General features: G+C 35.3%; 1 protein-coding gene across 6 annotated transcripts in view; it reads left to right on the top strand.

Annotated features, from left to right (window-relative positions):
* Positions 1-14,817, top strand: part of ATP2B1 (ATPase plasma membrane Ca2+ transporting 1) — a 133,278-nt gene extending 118,461 nt beyond the window's left edge. For 3 of the 6 annotated variants that reach the window (XM_010804765.4, XM_059886123.1, XM_005206044.4), the window contains 4 exons: positions 1,022-1,129; positions 3,045-3,227; positions 3,616-3,702; positions 11,542-14,817. In XM_010804765.4, coding sequence (XP_010803067.1) covers positions 1,022-1,129; positions 3,045-3,227; positions 3,616-3,702; positions 11,542-11,853 — 690 coding nt within the window. In that variant the 3' untranslated portion in view covers positions 11,854-14,817. 6 annotated transcript variants of the gene reach the window in all.
* The last annotated feature ends 675 nt before the right edge of the window (positions 14,818-15,492 follow it).

The raw sequence follows: 15,492 nt of genomic DNA, 5'->3' as shown, positions 1-15,492 counted from the left end.
GCTTCTAGCAATTAATAGCAGTTGTATTTCTACAGTTGAGTTCATTATTAAGTAATAATAGGTTTTGAAATAAGTATTTTAAAATCCACATGATTCTAAATGACTGCATCCTGAGTTGGTTATATGCCAGTTTTATATTTTGTAATATTGTCAAAACAAAGCAGAAGAGAAGTGGAGGATGGGGTATGAACAGTGAGGTTGAGAAGGAATAGAAAGGACCGAATTTTGCCATTTTTTATAAAGACCATAATAAGGGCAAACTAAGCATCACTTTATGTATGGTAAATTTTATGTAATTGTGTATTATACATATGTTTTATACCACCTTGGATTCTGTGGTACTCTTCTACGCAAACGACTGTTAATAGCAGAATCTGCAATCAGAGCAGGTGGGTGAGTGGTGCGTGATCACATCAGGTCAGTAAACACAGTAAGATTTAAAAAGTGAGCTTTCAAGGATAGAATCAGACAGTGACGGTGCTAGTTTCAAAATGAAGATCTAAGAATTTTGAAGCATTTATTCATTCTATGCCTTGGGCACTGTGGATTCTGAAACCCAAAACTCTCAACTTAATTATTTCTCTGCAGACTGTTTCTGTTTTAGCTTTCAGTTTTTCTGTCAACTTGAGAGGAACTGTTGTTTGCTTAGTTGTTGTATAGTTTCTGGAAGTATTTTATTTAAAAGAAATCATTGTTCTTGATACACTAAAATGTTAGTTCCTACTTACTATCAAAGTTAGGTTTATTTTATCTGTTTTTAATATATGAGGATTGCAAAAACATAACTTCTTGTCTCTCTACCAAGCAAGTCTGATAACACTTAGTTGCTGGCATAGACTGATATGCCCAGGACAACTGATGGAAGTAAGGTCATTCTTCAGTGCCTTTGTGCTACTCAAAGCATGTCTGGATCAGCTATTTTGTTTGTTCATTACAAGTCCACAATGAGATATAAGGAGCATGGGTCAGAGTGTAAGTCAGCAACTTCACTAAATAAATTTATTCTTGATTATTCCTCCAGATAATAATTGTGCAGTTTGGTGGAAAACCTTTCAGTTGTTCAGAACTTTCAATAGAACAGTGGCTATGGTCAATATTCCTAGGAATGGGAACGTTACTCTGGGGCCAGGTAAAAAAATCTCATCACTTTTTGTTCAAACCTAAAGTGATTTTTTTTTTTTAATTTCTAGTGTGTATGCTCTTTAATCAATTCTATAACTTGATTCTAAGTAGTTTTCATTCTGGGTCAAGAAAGAACATTCAGAGATTCTTTTTAATATAATATTTGCTCTAGTATGTCACTTGGTATTAATTATGATTATGCCTATGCAATAACACTAATTTCTTACATAGTCTTTTAACTTGTTTTTTAGAACAAGTTTTACAACTGTTACTAAAATGATACATTTATAACTGGTCAGAATGCTAATATCTGTATCTTTTGCTCTATGACCTGCTTTGCATTTTCAGAATTAATATTTTAATAAAAATATTATATGCTTTAGCCTTTTTATCATTCTGTTATATAATTTCATAAAAATGTAGCATTAAAAAAATCTCGAGTTTCAGTTGATATGACGAATGTTTCCATAAAACTCCTGGTGTCTGGAAAAATAGGCCACAAAATGACATTTTAGATGATTTGAATTGAATGACTTTAACAGTGTACATATAAAATACACTGCCTCAAAAATGAGATGTCCTTCGTCTTCACGATGGGTAGCTGACTTGCAGATGTATGTCATTGTTTCTTAAAAGATAAGTGATAACAGTGTGTGTTCATTTTAAGTCTATTACCATCACTAGAAAACTGATAAGAGAATCTACTAACATTTTCATAAATGCAGGTTAGCACATGTTACAGTGTGTAGTTGATGTGAACTAATTTATGGTTATTTTGCAAGTCAGACTAAATATTCAGATTGTACTTAACCTTAACCCAATCTTTACGTGCTTTTTATCTTTTTCTTTTGTTTCTAGGGTCTGAGCTTTCTCTTCTTACTCATTGTAAAGACCTTTTTTAACAGAAATCTTCTTTTAAGTAGGATCTGTACTAGGTCCACATTTTTCTTTAACTGTTCTAGTTACTTTATAATGTTCCCTCACAGGCAAAGCCAAACCCCCCAGCCTCCCCCGACATCTGGCTATTTTCAAGAAGAGGAAATTGAATATAGTGAACATGCCTAATAGGCACTAGTAGCTGTCTTTGGTTGACATTGTCTATTGATTTTTAGGTGCCATGGTAGAAAGCACTGATGTGTTAAGTCAGGAAACCTAGGGTCTTAGTCACTCCATGAACAAGTCACTTTCTGTGTCTCTGAACCTGTTTCGTCTCTAAAATGAGGTGGTTGAACTAGAAGTTCTCGGAGCAGTTCTGATACTCACTGCATGCCTGTTTCTCCTAACTTCCTTAAGAAATGGCTGTTAACACTTACAAGTTAATACATATTGTTATTGTTCTATCTTTTATGTCTTCTGGGGCATTTGTTCCTGTTTGGTGTCATTCTCAATCAGTGTTAATCCAATTTTAAATAGTTATACTTTATGAAAATAAATACATTGAATAAATGTACTTTCAGTGTAGCCTCGAAGGTTTTCTGAACTTTAGTGTGTTTTTTCTTCATTGAATTCTTAACGCGCTAATGAAATGTAAACTTCTTTTGCATCCTATAAGATTGATTTTCATTTTATTTGAAATAAATATTAATATGAGTTTAAGTAAGTGTGTATATATATATATGTATATCAAAGCATGGTTGGATAATTCATGGTCTTGAATGTCTTAAATAAAATTTGCAAATGTAATCAGGTTATTTTCATTCAGGGAAACTTTTGCCCTTCAAACTTAAATCTTTTGTGTAGCTAACAGAAGAATGTTTTTTGTTCTGAGAAAGAAGGCCTATGATGGACAAGATTTCATTGCTTCATTGGTAAAGCTAGTTGGCTCTTGAGTGCAGCTTTTCATTCCTTTTCTGTATTGAAGTTGATCAGTTTCATTGTATTTTGATATGGTTTGTTTCTAAGTTCTCTCCCCTGTGTTGTAGCTTATTTCAACAATTCCAACTAGCCGTTTAAAATTCCTCAAAGAAGCTGGTCATGGCACACAGAAGGAGGAAATACCCGAGGAGGAGTTAGCGGAGGATGTGGAAGAGATTGATCACGCTGAGCGGGAGTTGCGGCGTGGCCAGATCTTGTGGTTTAGAGGTCTGAACAGAATCCAGACACAGGTATGGGCCTGGTGGAGAGGTAGGAGAGACAATGGGAGTGGGAGCCAAGGGCCTTTGGAGCTGGGGAGGAGGTTTGAATGTGCTCCTTTGCTTCCTTTCTAGCCTCCCCAACCCACAGAACTTACTCTTTTGAAAAATAGTACTGGTGCTTGGAATGAGTGCAAGTTTTAACTGACCACGAAAGAATGTGTCCGTATGCCCCTAAGCTCCTTTTCTCCTAGCTTTTTTTCCACCCCCTTCATCTCCAAATGCTCCTCTTGCCTATTTATCTGCTCTGTAAAAAGTGCCTTTTTCTTTACTTTTTATATGTTGATAGATGGAATGGTCCTTTCTCTTGTTCTCTCTCTCTCTTGCTGAGCAAGCTGTCACAATCTCTGATTCCTTGCAGATGGATGTAGTGAATGCTTTCCAGAGTGGAAGTTCCATTCAGGGGGCACTAAGGCGGCAACCCTCCATCGCCAGCCAGCATCATGATGTAACAAATATTTCTACCCCTACACATGTAGTGTTTTCCTCTTCTACTGCTTCTACTACTGTGGGGTGTGAGTGTGTGTTCCTAAGTGCATGAAATTAACATCTCCTACTTCACACACCTAACGTTTCTCATTTTCTCCTTAATGTTTGAATTCATTGTTCAGGCTTTTCATAAAGCTTTCTTTTCGTAAAGTGGATTGAGACCTCAAAGTGTTGTCCTTGTTGTCGTTTTATTTCTTAGAGGGCTAGATAACAGGTGGAACAATTGCAACCAAAGATCAGACATGAAATCTTTGTCTCTACGCTAACTCTGGTAGTTAATACGGGGAATAAAACTGTAGCTTAGAATTTGTGAAACGACTATAAGTTTTTGAGTATATGCCTTTAAACATATTCCATTCTGCATGATTCCCAAAAGCATGTGATTTGAAACTGATCTAACAGAACCAAGAAATTGTGTTTTTAAAGCTGAAAATGAACATAGTGCCTTGACTTGTATCTTGATCAGTTTAGAAAGTAAGTTGGTACCCTGAAGAAAAGTTCTGAGCATATACGCAGGTGTTTGCCTTCTTAGACTCCCCTGGTGGCTCAGACGGTAAAGTATCTGCCTCCAAGGTGGGAGACCCAGATTTGATCCCTGGGTCGGCAAGATCCTCTGGAGAAGGAAATGGCAACCCACTCCAGTACTCTTGCCTGGAAAATCCCATAGACAGAGCAGTGTGGTAGGCTACAGTCCATGGGGTCGCAAGGAGTCGGACATGACTGAGTGACTTCACTTCACTCACTTGCCTCCTTAGCCTAGACTTTGTGGGCTTGCTGTGAATTTTTTATTTATTTTGTTTTGTTTTGAAGTGGAAACCCTGTAGAAGCTTCTAAGTTCTTTGGTATTTATGTGAGGTTTGTTTTTTTCATTTATACAATCAATTTAAAATTGCTTCCTAGATAAGATATTCTATTGAGTTTTCCAAAGTAGGGAAAATGCACTAAAAATTTTTTTTACCTAATTTTTTTTTTTTTTTTAAGTTTACTCAGCTCTCCCACCACTGCCCACCTCCCACCTCTTGCAGCAACCATTTGTTTTTTTAATATCTGTGAGCTTGGTTTTGGCGGGGTGGGGGGGGGGGCGTTTAATATGTCACATATACATGTAAGAGAAACCATACGGTATGTGTCTTTCTCTGTCTGATTTATTTCATTTAGGATAATAATACTCTCAGGGTTCATCTGTGTTATCACAAATGTCCAGAATCCCTTCTTTTTTATGGTTAAATACTATTCATGTGTGTGTCCACCATACTTTGTTTATCCATTCATTCATCAGAGAACACTTTGGTTGTTTCCATTTCATCCTAACAGATGTGAAGTAATACCTCGTTGTGATTTTGACTTGCATTTCTGTGATGATTAGCGATATTGAGCATCTTTTCATGTACCACTTGGCCATTTGTATATATTTTTTGGGAAAATGGCTGTTCAGATCTTTTGACCATATTTTGGGGTTTTGTTATTGATTTGTATAGATTTTGAAATATATATATATTTTGAATATTCGCCCCATATCATATACATAGATTTGCAAATATTCTCTCACATTTTATGAGAACAAAATGTTGCCTTTTCATTTTGGTCATGGTTTTCATTGATGCGTAGAAACTTTTCAGATTGATGTAATCCCACTTGTTTATTTTTCCTTTTATGCTTTTGGTGTCAGATTCAAAAATTCGTCATCAAAACCTATGTCAAGAAGCTTAGCATCTATGTTTTTTCTAGGAGCTTTATGGTTTCCATGTCTCATGTTAAAGTCGTTATAATTCTGAGTGCATTTTTGTGTGTGATGTAAGATATTGGTCCAGTGTCGTTCTTTTGCATGTGATTGTCCCACTTTCCTAACACCATCTATTGAAGAGACTGACTTTCCCCATTGTATATTCTTGATTCCTTTGTTGTAGATTAATTGATCGCCTATGCATGGGTTTATTTCTGGGGTCTCTGTTCTTGTCCACTGATCTGTATCTCCATTTGTATACAAACTCATGCCAATATCATACTGTTTTAATTACTGTATCTTTGTAATGCAGTTGAAATCAGGGAGTGTAATGCCTCTGGCTTTGTTTTTATTTCTCAAGATTGCCTTGGCTATTCAGGGTCTTTTGTGATTCCATACAAATTTTAGGATTTTTTGTTCTATTTCTGTGAAAAATGCCATTGGAATTTTGCTCGGGATTACATTGAATCTGTATTGCTTTGGGTAGCATGCACATTTTAACACTATTAATCCTTCCAGCCTATGAAAATGGAGTATCTTTTCATTTATTTGTGTCATCTTCAGTTTCTTTTATTAATGTCTTGTAGTTTTCAGTATACAGGTCTTTCACTTCCTTGGTTAAATTTATTCCTACTTTATTATTTTTAATGCAATTGTAAATGAGATTTGTTTTCTTAATTTCCCTTTCACATAGTTATTAGTGTAAAGAAATATAACAGATTGTTGCATTTTAGTAAACTCTCCAGAAGTCTTATAACCTTTATCATCCTTACTCTGAATTAGCTTGTTGATTCCATGGTGGATTCTCAGTATATTGGAAACATTAAAGATATAAACACACCCACCCCTCATCCGTACCCTCCAACTCAGTTGAGATACCTGATTTGGGCAGTGACTTATCTTTTCCATTCGATCTTTAGCCAGTGAGAGACTAAAGAGGAATCTTGGGAAACGTTGTTGTTCAGTCGCTCCCTTGTGTCCAACTCTTTGCAACCCTACAGACTGCAGCACACCAGGCTTCCCTGTCCTTCACCATCTTCCAGAGTTGGCTCAAGCTCACGTCCATTGGGAAACTGGGGAGAGGATAAATTAAGGGAGAAAACAATGCTGTTTAAAAAAAAAAAGACTGTTCACTCAAGAGTCTGCCTGTTCACTGTTTGCTTAAGTAATTTTCATTTGTTATTTTTGACAGTGTTGCACAGCAGGCAGAATAGGAACCATCCCCATTTGACAGGTGTGAAAGCTGACTTAGAGTTTGAATGACGTGTCCATAGCCAATAAGCAGAGGCAGCATGATGTAGAAGAGAGAGCACCCAGGTGCTGAAAAGACAAACTGACCGTGTAACTTTAGGCATGTTTTATCTTTAGGGTGACTGACTTTAGGATGTTACATTTATATGTATGGACAGATAGGAATCTTCCTCTTAGAAGTTACCGTGGTGCCACCTGCTTGAATGACGTGGAATAGGCAGCCTTAGGCCTGGCCTTAGGCCTGGGACGGCTGATGTCGCTTGCATCCCTCCCTCATCTGGATCCACGTGACTCCTGGCTTTCGAGGGCATGTTACCACTCAGGCCTTCACCTCCTGCTCTAGGTGTTCACTTGGTTGTATTTCATAAACACTGCAAGGCCTACCACGTGCTCTGGAACCTCCCGACCTTGTCCTCTAGGGAGAGAAGCAGATGAGATAGGAATTTCGACATGGTGATGAAACTGTTACAACAGAGTCTTTGCCCTTCCCTGAGATGTCAGGGAAAATTACCTAAGGAAATGACTCGCACGCTGACCCTTTGATAGAATTTGTTGGTTGAGGAAAGCAGATCCCAGCTGATATAGTTTAAAACTAAAAGAGTAATGAAATGAAGGAGTTGATGAGGCTGGAATGGAAAGTAAGCTTCTATGTATATCCACAAGGAGGAGCCAAACTGAGACTTAATCCTGATACATTCCCTCCCCTCAAAACTGAAAAATTGCAAACTGATAGACAAGTTGAAAGGTTAATCCATACAAAATCCCTTTGCCTGGATTTACCACTTCTTAATGTTTTATGATGTCTGCTTTATCTTTATAATAGTATATACCATTTTATCTAATACACAGTCCATATTTAGATTTCTTCATTTGCCCCCAAAATGTCATATATTACAGCTTTTTTGATCCTGGATCCAAGAAAGGACATTCAATAGTGTATGTTATGACTCTTCTCTCCTTTAACCTGGATCCATTTTCTCTACCTTTATTTTTCATAACATTGATTTTCTTTTTTAAAAATCCAGGCAGATTGTTTTATAAAGTGTCCTACATTCTGAATTTAATTGTTTCCTCTTGATTAGCTTTAAGTTAAACTTTTGACAAGTTTTATCTAGTAGGTAGTATAAATTCTGTTGATTTTTATTTCAGCAAAATTTTAAATAGTTGACTTTTTCACTAGGTGTGGTATCATATTAACTGTATTTCTCTGTATAATTGGGTCCCAGGCTTTATATTAAATATCAAATCAATCACAAGCTCTGTTTTAAGTCTTACACACCCACACCTGCTGCAGACTCTTTTCTGATGCACAACTCTGTATGAAACCTCTGAGTTGCTGGGCACAGGTAGCCAGGATAATGGTGTTAATTCATTTAATGGAAGGTTTAATTTTATCACTGGGTTCCTGCCCTAATAGAGAATAATTTTGACTCTTTTTTATAACCTCTTTTTTAAATTGGAGTATAGTTAATTTACAATGTTGCATTAGTTTCAGAGGTATAGCAGAGTGATTGTTAGACGTATATATCCATTCTTTTTCAAATTATTTTCCATTATAGATTATTACAAGATATTGAATATAGCCCTCTGTGCTATGCAGTAGGTACTATCTGGCACTTGACAGAAAATATTTTCCAGCCCCGATTCCAGATAATTAAAACATTAGCTATTACCAGGTCTCACTTTGAGAAAATTTGATGTACAAAGACACAACTTTGAAAAGCAACCTAGAATTTTCTTTCCTTGCAAAGTACCTTTTACTTTACCATTGAAATTCTTTAATTTATAGTGCGTATAGTAAATGGATGATGACAGATTTCAGGAAAAGTCTGTTGTAGAAGGTAAAACAGAACTGTCTCCTGTGTACCATGTTTTGGTCAGTAATATTCTTTTCTCCTATCAAAAGTTAGGATTATATTTAAGAAAATGGGTGGTTTAGCATGGTACATGATCTTACTTTGCTAGATTTAATGTAGTGCTTACCTTGGTAATCACTTTCAGTTTCCTAAAATTACTTTATTATTATAATAATCATTTCAATGTATTATTTGCCATCTGTGCCTCATGCCTCGGATTTTTTTCTCTCAATAATTTATTCTTTAAAATTTTTTCTTGACATAGGAATTGTTGAATTTTCCTTAAATAGTGTTGTACATAGTAGGTCTTAATTTCTATTAAAAGAATAACATTTAAAGACTGGATTAAATAAACAGTAGGGGTTGGATTGTCAAAAATAGGTAATCAGTTTCTGCTTAAACTGATTTCTTTGTGGTATTAAAATAATTTTCTATCTACCTACAGTATAATGCACGCAATTGTGCTTTTTCATCACTCAGAATTACTACTGTTCTGTGAGCATTTTACCTATAGAAAGTTATAGAGATGAGAGCAAATGTAACTAGCTCAGTGGCATGCCTTAGGTCAGATGCTTTCTTATGTAACGAGCAGAAAGTGAACTAAATTTGTTTCAGTGACCCCTAGTTAATCTAGGTGTTATTTTGTGTGCCTAATATGAGAACTGTTACTTGAAAATTATATTGCTTTGGAGCATTTCTAAGCTTCCCGTGTACTGTGCTGACCCTAATCTTAGGAAGTACCTTATTCTAGTAAAGTTAGTTATAAAGTTCATGTCCGTGTATTCTTTCATTGACTTGAAAGAACCTGGAGTTGGGAGTCCAGAAACCTTAGCTCAGGCTTTCTGCACTAATTTGGAGTGACCTGCCAAGGCAGCCACCTGTCTTCAGTTGCTCGGTTGTATTATTTGTAAAGTGGTTGAAATAAACTATCTCAAATATCCTTTCAAGCTTCGATATTCTAGGATAACATAATAAATTTTGTCAGAGAGGGGGAAAAAATTGAAAAACTTCAGTGGAAAGGAATCCGATTTCAGCTGTCACAGGTGTGTGTGATTGTATGTACAAATACACTTGCTGCCCTCACCTGCTTGTTACTTTTTACACTCTACCCCTCCTGGAGCTTTGCTAAACTCCCAGATCTGTAACTTACACCCATAACTTTCTTCTGAACTCTTAATACTTTCACTTTGGTTGTTTAACAAATTTAACATGTTTCAAAAATTGATTCATTTTCCCCGTGATTCTTCACTACTCTCCTCTACCCAGACTGGTCAGAACAAAAGAGAGACCTCAACTGCTTCTCGAGCTCTATTAGCAATACCAGCAAACAAGTCCAATAAGCAGCAACTTCAGAGTCACGTTAAGCAGCTCATCACCCACCAGATAGGCTAGCTGGTCCTCCAGTTTGTATCCTCTGTGCATACTGGCCACTGACAGCAGCAAACACGGGAGTGCAGGAATCGCTCCAAAATCTTGATTTCAGTTCCTTTGGTTAAAGTCTCGGAAGTGGGGATCTGGAAGAGTCAAACGCATATGAGTAGAGTAGAATGGGGATTACCAGGGGGAGGGGCAGTTGCAAGATGCTGTTCAAGGAGTGCAGAGTTTCAGTTATGCAAGATGAATGAGTTCCGGAAGTCTGATGTATAGCATGGCGACTGTAGGTAACAACACTGCTGTCTACTTGAAATTGGCTAGGAGAGTCCAACCTCAGGTCTTCTCAACACACAGAGACAATAACTGTGTGGGGTAATGAATATGTTAATTAACTGGATTGTAGTGACTGTTTCATGCTGTAGATATGTATCAAATAGTCTTGTATGCCTTAAATATATGCAGTAAAAAAGTGGGCATAAATTGTTACATTTTTACAAAATAAATTGAAATATCTCTGTGAAGAAATTTATTTTTTGAATACCATTGTTTTATGAGGTGATTTTGGTGACTTAGGACTTTAGTCATCTTTTTTCCTGAAATGTCAGTGTCAGTTATATCTGGATAACTGACATAATAAATAATAATAATCCAATTATTTGCGGTTTTTTTTTTTAAGTCTTTATGATACTGAATTAATGAGACCCCGAGTCTGTGTGTTTAGTAATGTATTTGAGTTGATTACTCGTTGACCTCTTTTCTTCCATTTAGCAGAATTCTGAGAAGGAAGATGAATTGTTGGTCTGTGTGTTTAAGGGTGAAAATGCTTGAACACTTTTTCTTCTCCTTGGGAAATTTTTCATAGAAGAATCTCAGAAAGTTTTTTGTTTTATTTTAAATCTGTTCTTTCTAGTGGAGTGTAGTACATAAAGTTATCTAAGTTTTATTATTATAGAGAAAAACACTAACACTTTATAGACAAATGGCATATACTCAAATATTTATAGCTGTTTAATGGCATTTCATAGATATTTATTTGGGTTTTGTCTTTATTTTTTTTTTTAAATTAAGGGTGTAGTGGGGTAGATGTGAGTTCATTGTGGCATTCAGCTTATATTTGCTTGGCTTTTTCATAGTCGGTGACTCCCTAATTCCTAGCATGATGAGTAGTAACCCTCTGTGCTTGACTTCGTTTAACTTATTTGAATTGTTTTTAAAAATTATATTTCTTTTATTTAAAAAATCAGCTAACGCTTGTGTATGGTTAATTTTATGTTTGTTTTCTCTTTGGTTTTGTTTTCTTAGGGAAAAATATCCTATAAAATGGCTATTAAATTCTTAGCCAGTGACAATGAGATATTCTTAGCATTACTTTGAATTCTATTCCCCTTAATTCTTAGAGTATGTGGTTTTGTTGTTCTGTAGTGTCCTACTAAAATATTCATTTTTTTTACAGTGTATTGCAAGTTCCACTGCATTACATGCAAATATGATTCACTCATCCCTAGCTGTTTGTGGATTCAGACTCATAAATGAACCATTTTTAAATTAAGGTAACAGCGTACTGATATGTTTCTGTGTTTTCTGATATTTACAGATTCGAGTGGTGAATGCATTTCGTAGTTCTTTATATGAAGGGTTAGAAAAACCGGAATCAAGAAGTTCAATTCACAACTTTATGACACATCCTGAGTTTAGGATAGAAGATTCAGAGCCTCATATTCCCCTTATTGATGACACTGATGCTGAAGATGATGCTCCTACAAAACGTAACTCCAGTCCTCCACCCTCTCCCAACAAAAATAACAATGCTGTTGACAGCGGGATTTACCTTACAATAGAAATGAACAAGTCTGCTACCTCTTCATCCCCAGGAAGCCCACTACATAGTTTGGAAACATCACTCTGATTGTAAGCTGAACGTTAACACACTAGCTGCATTGTAAAGAAACAAATTGAAACTGGGTCTTTTCACATATTGTGACGGACAAGATAGTATTCTTGTCTCTGGACTTCAACAGAAGACATACTTGTACGAATGTAGATTTATTTTTTTAAAAAAAAAAGCAAAGCTTTCTGCCAGACTGAGGGTGCTTTTTGGGGGGTGGGAGAAATGAACTGACAGATAAACAGTAACTCAGCATAAGTCGACCTGTGGATCATCAGTAGAACCTAAGAATGGTCCTGAACAGTATATTAGCAAAGTTTTAGTTGATCTCAATCCTTGATGGGAGAGAGGGAGGAATAAAGCTGGGCAAGCAAGCAAAGAGCCCTGGATCATTGAATTGATGCTTTAATTTCTGCTGTTGGCTGTTAATAATTTGGATTATTTATGTTTATAAATGATGCAGATCTGTTTACAAGGTTTGTAGATACTTTTTTTGTTCCTGTTCATAGATGGGACGCTTCCTTATAACTGATGCAGAGATAAAATTAGTCCTTCAAATACTGCTGTATTTTCAGGAAAAAAAAGGAGGGGGGGTGTTTCTATTGAAACTGTACTAAATTTTTGCCTACAATTTACCTTGTTAAATACTGTAGATAAATTGCTAATACTAATAGCCAAATAGATAACACTAATGCTTTGTTTAAAAAAAAACAACAACAAAAAAAACAAAACAAAAAAAAACATGAGCAGTGGTGTTCTAATGAAGTTATGGCATCTGTCTTAATTAGTTTCTTAAATACATTTACTACTTAATGGTTTTGAAACAACTGTTTAATTTTTAAAATTTTTGAAAACTTGCTAATAACCTTTGTTCAGAATTTAGTAGATTGTTTAATGCAGGACATCAACGACATAATGAAAGATGCTTGAAATGCTTTTGTTATTTCAGGCAAATCAAATTAAATCAAACTATCAAACTACAAGAGAATTTTAGTCCTTTTTGTTTTTGTCTAAACATGTTAGTTCAGTGATGTCTTGGTGAACTGTGAGTGAACTGTATTGATTTTATTTTTTTCTAATAAATCCTTAGAAACCTTCATACAGCATGAGGGCTGTTGGCATTTTGAAAAAGGTTAATAAGTAGAAGCATACATGTTTTCCTTTTGTTTTTGAAACTTGTTTGTAAACATAAATAAATATGCCCTTTTATTAAATAAATACACAGCAATTTTTTTTAAAAAGAACTTTCAGCTTCTTTACTCAATTCTGCCTATGTGGTGCATCGGTCTGTTCTCTTTAACTGCAATTGGAATAAATTTCAAGATGGTAACAGCCCCATGAGGTACCCTCTTTAATTCCTTGGTGGCAGTCTACTAGAAGCAGATTAAGAAAATCATTGCAGTTTGACATGTTCTTCGTAGAGTTTATTTAGTTTGCCTAAAATAGTCTCAGTTTAAAAAAATAATAATAACGACCGCCATTGTCTCAGATACATTTGTTTTCATTCTTAAGTGGCCAAATAACAAATTAGTTAAAATGATAATGTGAAAAGATGGGAAAGGCCCTAAAAATATATATTTAGATGTATTACTTAACGTATGCTGGAATGCCTGTCTCTAAGCCAGTTGGATTTTTCAAGTCTTTATTTCTTTGGTCTGCCTTCTCCCCTCTTTGGCCTCTGTCGTTACCATTTAGGAACTGGCACTGTGTTAGGGCCCAGATTTCACCAGATATATAATCCTCAGGCTGACATAAAGTTTACAAGGACTACTACAACATCTGAAAATGCTGACCCAGCAAAGAAACATTTAGTTGATGGTGCTTGATATTTTTGGTGGGTCGGGGAGAATCTTTTTCTCTCCATCAATCCTTTGCAGTTATCCTCTGCAAGACTTAGAAACACGTTGGCTCTGTCAGCATTTGTAATTGTACATTACTCATCAGGTATTTAGAGTGAATCATACTGTAAAAAGAGGTAGCATGATATGCTGGAAAGCATACTAGGCTAGGAATCAAGACCTGGTTTCTAGTCTGGGTTTTGCTATTAATGTGCTGCATGACCTTGGGAAAATCATCTCCCCTACAAGAGGGTGGTGGACTAGACTATCTCAAAGAACCCTTTTCAACTCTAAAAATTTATCCTGTCAACTGGAGAGCCTACGAGGCATAGGGAATAGAGAAAAGGGAAGTGTTTTCAGTTTTCTTTTTTATTTTGATTATGCTTAAATATGAATGTAATTACCAAAAGATATAGAAGTGCATGTGCTTTGGAGGGTTTGTATTGAGCTTTTACAGTATTCATTTTTCAACTTAAGGCAATGGCTTTTTACACCAACTCTAATCCATAAACGGGTCTTATGACATCCATGAAGTAGTAGCAAGACATGCTTAGTGTGTATTTCTCTCTTTGAGACACTGTAATTTCTACCAGAAATTTCCAGAGCATTATGTAAGTAGGAAAAAATGCAAGCAAGCTGTTAAAGATCTTGGATCCCATTATATAGTATGTATAGCTGAAATCAGCATCTGTAATTCAATCACTTTTTCTCTTTTATCCTCTAACCAAAAAATTGTTTAATTTTGCATCCCAAATGTTTTTAATCTTTGTATATTTTTTAAAAATCTTTTTCTCCTCATCATTGCCTTTTTTGTGGTTGTAAATAGACTTACTTGCACTTTGAAGATGAGTTACTCCTTGTCATCTTATAAATATGTGATATGGTAATTTTCATAACAGATGTCAGTTTTGAACCAAGAAATGGCAATTTGTTTATAAGAAAAAAAAAACTGGCTTCATTTCTGTGAAACTGCTCTTTGAAAATTTCTTTTTACACGTGTAAGCCAACTGAGATACCGTGATGGTGTTGATTTCTTTCAATGATGCTTACCATCTATTTTAGCCACTGAGCCTTTTATTATTTGTCTATTTGTAAAGTTTATTTGTCTTAACTCATTTAATAAATATACTGTTTATCTGTTTCTGAATGGGGACTGACTGAACTTTTTGAATATTTAAGTTAATCTGAACATCATATTTTGAAATTACTTTTTTCTACTTGAAATTTTAAAAATCTATAATTAATGAGAATTCTGTAATGTACTTGAAATGTTATGGTTCTGTTACAGTGAATCAGTGGCCTAATATGCATGATCTTGCCCCTAGAATGAACGTGGGTATGTTGTCCATTCTCTCATGCCCACCGTCTTCAATCTTTGTAGCTCAAGAGTTAATTTCTCCAGTCCAGGGGAAAGTAACGTTTTGGTTTTAGAAAAGATTATATTTTCACATTAACTGTAAGACCTGATTTTTTCATTAACTAATCCAAACTTGTCAATAGCAATTATCTGAAGTTTATGGTAACAAAATTAGTCAATCTGCCCTCTGCTGGTATTTTTATAATAAATTTTTAACATAAATTAGCAACTTTGAACTACTGAGAAAACTTTGAATGGTTACAAATACTATACTTTTCCATTAGTAAATATTATTCAACTAATGAGTATATGATTACCATATTTATGAGGAGAGATTTTTCCACTTTGTCAAGTTCAATTCTGTAAGTGTACTAAGTATAAGGATTGAATTTTGAATGAAATCCCTTTGTAAAATTCACTAAGGAAAGTTTCTATAAGTTTTTGTTTATCGACTCTTTTTTTCTT

This window comes from Bos taurus, chromosome 5 (genome assembly GCF_002263795.3).
Source record: "Bos taurus isolate L1 Dominette 01449 registration number 42190680 breed Hereford chromosome 5, ARS-UCD2.0, whole genome shotgun sequence".
In the NCBI taxonomy this organism is placed as follows: Eukaryota; Metazoa; Chordata; class Mammalia; order Artiodactyla; family Bovidae; genus Bos; species Bos taurus.
Note: the sequence above shows the minus strand (reverse complement) of the source record. Positions and strands in the feature narration are given on the sequence as shown.